At 36.9% G+C, this 5,000-nt stretch overlaps 1 protein-coding gene across 1 annotated transcript in view; it reads left to right on the forward strand.

Annotated features, from left to right (window-relative positions):
* The window catches only part of Liprin-alpha (PTPRF interacting protein alpha), a gene marked incomplete in the record, with an annotated part of 310,208 nt that overhangs the window by 285,500 nt on the left and 19,708 nt on the right, over positions 1-5,000 (forward strand). Inside the window, 4 exon segments of the mRNA XM_070126522.1 lie at positions 219-290; positions 2,821-2,971; positions 3,102-3,256; positions 3,623-4,096. Coding sequence (XP_069982623.1) covers positions 219-290; positions 2,821-2,971; positions 3,102-3,256; positions 3,623-4,096 — 852 coding nt within the window.

The raw sequence follows: 5,000 nt of genomic DNA on the forward strand, positions 1-5,000 counted from the left end.
TTTGGTTGCAGTTATTTATGTAATTTTAGTCTTCCTTTTTTTTCTTTTGGTGTGTGAGGCCCCATTAGTAATAAAAAAGTGTAGGTGGTACATTATATAAGTTTTCTTTTGATTATACTATGTGTGTGTATGCCTTTATTAACACTTAGCAGTTAGGAAAGGTGTGCTTCTTCCTGGCCATTTGACTACTAACCCACTGTGGGCTGGTATCTCCACAGACCCAGTGTTGTCACCCCTGGTCAGCCCTACTACCCTTCAAACTGCAGCCTTCTCTCCAGCCCCATGCTCAGGTTATTCATCATATTCATCACAATCTTTGTCACTCACTCACCCCACCTTCACCCCTTCCCTACAGTCACTCCCTTTCTCTGCTGATTATAGGCATAACTGCCTATGTCAATTGGGCAATGTGCCGAGTTCTTTCTCACCTTGTAGCCTTTGCGTACTTGCACCTGTCTGTGGGTTTCATTGTTTTCACAGTGGAAACATGGCAGTAGTTAGTTCACCTGTTATATAGCCGGTCATGAATTATAAACTAGTGTAGTGAGTACCTTTTTTATCGACACCACCTGTCGCCCTGTCACGTAGTAATGCACTAACCGTGATTTTGCCCAGGATGATTTTTTTGATCTGGTCAGTGTTTTTATAATGACTAGAAAAGAACCTCTTAGGGTGAAATGCTTCTAAAATCAGGAGAGCATGATATTATTTTTCTATATATGATATTTTGAATAGTTTGAAATAATATATATGTAAATGTATAAATATTTTTTCTCTCTTAAGATGGGACAGAATGTAAGGTTATGTATCTGTTGAAGTACTTTAATGTGTAGCATTTTTTGTACATTCCTTGTATCGTATACCACCTGCTTCGTCAGTTGCAAACTGAGCTTGTACCTTCCTGATGATATTGTCTTATGGTTATTGATGGAATTAGTTTCAGTTACCAAATCATGTGCTACATACTGGAGCATGATTATCTTCAGATCCCTATTCATTCTGTGTTAGGCATCCACAGTCAAACAGTACAATGTTCATTGTGCATATCAATATAAACTTTTTTTGTAATCAGTTGGTAATCTAATTACAAGTCTTTCTTAAATTTTGTATTCACCTGAGGGTCAAATTTAAAATCAGTGTGCATCGGTTCAAAGTTAGATTGTCACATGCTGATATTATTAGTAAATTTATTTCATTGCAACACACAGAGGAACACGAAAGCAAAATAAGGGGCCACTTTTATTACTTCAGTATCCTGTAAGTTACTCTTTATATAAGAGAGCAAGAGGAAGGAAGAACGCATAGTGCATGGCATTCCACAGGGGCTTGTGTGTCCCTAGGTATATCAGACATATCACCTGCTGTTATGGTAACAGTTGGTAAAGGAGGACTTAGGTTGAAGGTCAGATTTTTTATGCTGCTTTTAGCAGTTATTTTAGCCACTTTGGTTCATACCAAAGTGCTGGAATATTTTTCATGTGGGGGATTAAACAGTGTATGGGATCATGCAATTATGCATCTATGTCATTGTTTGTACAAGATTTATTACTCAGTACATATGATTTAGGTCATATTATTTCACAAATAAGGACTTTTTTCTCCCATGATGTGTTTTTACAGGAAATGAATATGAAATGATGCATGCTTTGTGACCTTGACTTAATTAAAGCAATAGGTATAGGTATTCAATGATTTTTGTAGTAATATGCACTAATGTGTTGCATGTTAAAACTTTAACATTGCAGGAGTGATATATACATTATTATATAAATATATTGATAGATATATAGGCTCATGTGTCTTCAGTACGTGATGAATAGTGGAAAGACATAATGAACGTGTAGTAGTACAGAATGTGCAGATTTTTTGTTGTTTTTAAGACAGCTTGTAAACCCAAGAAATTATTTAGTCTGCCATTTCAGTTTGATTACTGTAGAGAAGATATGATAAATTAAAATTAGTAAGGGTCTGGCTGCAGGTTGCATGACCTAATAATCCATGAATTATATGTCAGTACATTGCAAGAGTCGTGAGGAGTTGTTAGTTCGACTGGGGATATTTCTCTACTGTGGTGCCTGCTGGACGGGATTCTGAGCATGTCCTGTTCCTCTGCTTGTATTGTTTCTCTGTTTTATTTAGTGATTTGTAGTGCCTTATTTTATCCTGCTTTTCCCTCTCTTTATTAAGCAATAGGCTTTGTAAAAATCTACACTTCCCAGTATTAAATAGTTTTAGATATTGTGTATTCTATTCAAAATCTAGTTAATTAAGTAATGACTTAATACTTAATAGAATAATTATAGTAACTCCATATTGGAGGAATAAGAAGATAAGATACTTAAAAAAATGTTAATATGAATAGGTGCAGTTGAAGTTCATATTAATTATTCATTTAGAGATAATTTGCAAACTAACTAATGAGTCCATATGCCTAGACAGAAGAGTGGTTGCATGTCCTTGTCTGTGCAGCTGATCAGTTAACAAAGCTTTTTAATTTAATTTGAGTACTTCATTTAAGATCATGGATGTATTTGCTTAGTTTATTAAACATGCATATAGCTGATTTGTTACCAGTTTAGTTTCTTTTTATTTTTAGTTGATCTAATTTTAATTTTCTTTTTTTGAGCTTTTGCCTCCCTCCCCACACCCACTGCCCCACTTAACAATAATTTTGCTTGTGGGATTGTATCTCATTCTCCATTCCCCCCCATTCCCCTCCCTCCTCCCCCAAAGCGACTGCAACCCAGTGGTAATGTAAGGTCGGGGTTTTTGAGCCAAAGATGTTACCATACTGAACATGCCTTTTAATGGGGACCCCAGAGGTGGTGGGGGCGAGTCCTCCCTCTCTACACCATCCCCCCTCTCTTCCCACCACAGCAGCCAGGATTCGCTGCACAAGAGCGTGATCAACCAGCCCAAGAAGAAGGGGATCAAATCATCGCTGGGAAGGTTCTTCAGCAAAAAGGATAAGGTAAGTTTTTCTGGATTTTATCATTGATGATGGACATGAATATGTATACACTATTCTTGCTATTTTTACATATTGACTCTTAATAATTGAGAAAATGTGTTTGCTATATATATATTTATTACCATTACAGCAGGTGAAGGTGAAAGAGGCACTTCAACAGCACCACAGTCCAGGAGGGCTCAGTTCTTCAGGGATTTACAGCGATGGAGACATTGGATCATCTGATTCTCTGTCTCTGGCGGGACTTGGACAGAAGAGCGATTATGATAGACGTAACAAGAAGAAGTGAGTTCTGGGAGGATTCATAGGACTTGAAAAATATATTTCATTAATGTTTTAAAAAACTATTGTTAGATGTCTTTATTGAGATTTTGTGTATTCATCAGCTGGTTAAATTGAAGAATGGTTACCACAAGGAATGAGATGCCGAGGAATCTTGCTATCCTCTTGGTATACAATGAATTATCAAATATGAAAATTTGACAATAATTTCTTGTATCATTTAGTGTATACGCACTAAAATTTGATATATGACTGAAATTCTTATGTAAGTAGGAGATAACAGGTTAAAGAAATGTACTTACCATTTTAGTAGGATTTGAATTATGACCTGAGAGCAGGAAGACTACTATTTTCTGTATTTATTTTCAGTTTGCCGGGCTATAGACACGAATTGTTGGCAGAGGCAATGAAAGCAGGAACACCATTTGCACTATGGAATGGCCCCACCATTGTTGCATGGCTAGAGCTGTGGGTGGGCATGCCAGCATGGTATGTGGCAGCCTGCAGGGCAAACGTTAAATCTGGTGCCATCATGTCTGCCTTGAGTGATGCAGAGATCCAGCGGGAGATTGGCATTTCAAATCCACTACACCGCCTCAAGTTGCGTCTAGCCATACAGGAGATGGTGTCCTTAACGTCTCCATCAGCACCAAAGACTTCACGTACGACTCTAGCATTTGGTGACATGAACCATGAATGGGTGGGAAACGAATGGCTCCCAGCTTTAGGTTTGCCTCAATATAGGACAACATTCATGGAGTGCTTAGTGGATGCCCGGATGCTAGACCACCTCACCAAAAAGGATCTCCGAGGGCAGCTAAAGATGGTCGACTCCTTCCATAGGTGAGATAGTTCTTTGTTTTGAGTATGGTCTTCCATTAAAGTTTTTATTATTATAATTTCTACAGTCATTTGATGTATTTACACTATAATGGTGATAAAAGTAATAATAAAAAGTATAAGATAATAAACCACCACCACCAACAACAGTCACATCTCTCATTTTACAGATGGCCCTAACCATGGGTGAACTTAACATCCTTGAACCAATTTATCCACAAGCTTGGCTAATGTGATAAAATGTATGAAAATAATAAGATAAAAAATATGCTTTTGGAATATATCAAATGACTGTAAACAGTGATAGAGATGAAACAAACAGAAAAGATTAAGTAGGAAATAATGTAAAACACAATAGCAAATATTTATAATTTGTGTAGAACTTTTTTACACATATTCATTTGAAAAATGATAGGATAGAATAATGATATGGATGGGTATTGTCTACACACCTCTTGTGTGGGGGGTGGATATTGTCAGTCATTGTGTCCTTGTTAAAATCATATATGGGATTTATTGTATGTTTTCATTTAGTTTTGATAAAGTTCTATATTTTTTTATGTGATTCACACCCTCACTGGAACATGCAATGATCATTATTTAAGAATCTTTAACTTGTTGGATCTGGGTCCCTCACAGCCCACATGAACCTAAATCCAGGAGGCTTCCTTGAGAAGAGACAGTCCTGGATGTGTGGCTTGTTGGTTTAGCCCATACAGATAATCATGTATGGTATCAAGATTCCTTGCCCGTTCTTTGCAATTGTATTGGCTCTTTTTCTGCAGACATTTTTAGTTGTCTACAGTTTTCCAAGGTCTATGTTTGTTGATAAGCTGTATCAAGATGAAAATAGACTGTTTTTATTTAGCAGACTCCTTATTCTTTCTCCAGGTACTCTGTTTACACT

This window comes from Penaeus vannamei, chromosome 10 (assembly GCF_042767895.1).
Source record: "Penaeus vannamei isolate JL-2024 chromosome 10, ASM4276789v1, whole genome shotgun sequence".
NCBI lineage: Eukaryota > Metazoa > Arthropoda > Malacostraca > Decapoda > Penaeidae > Penaeus > Penaeus vannamei.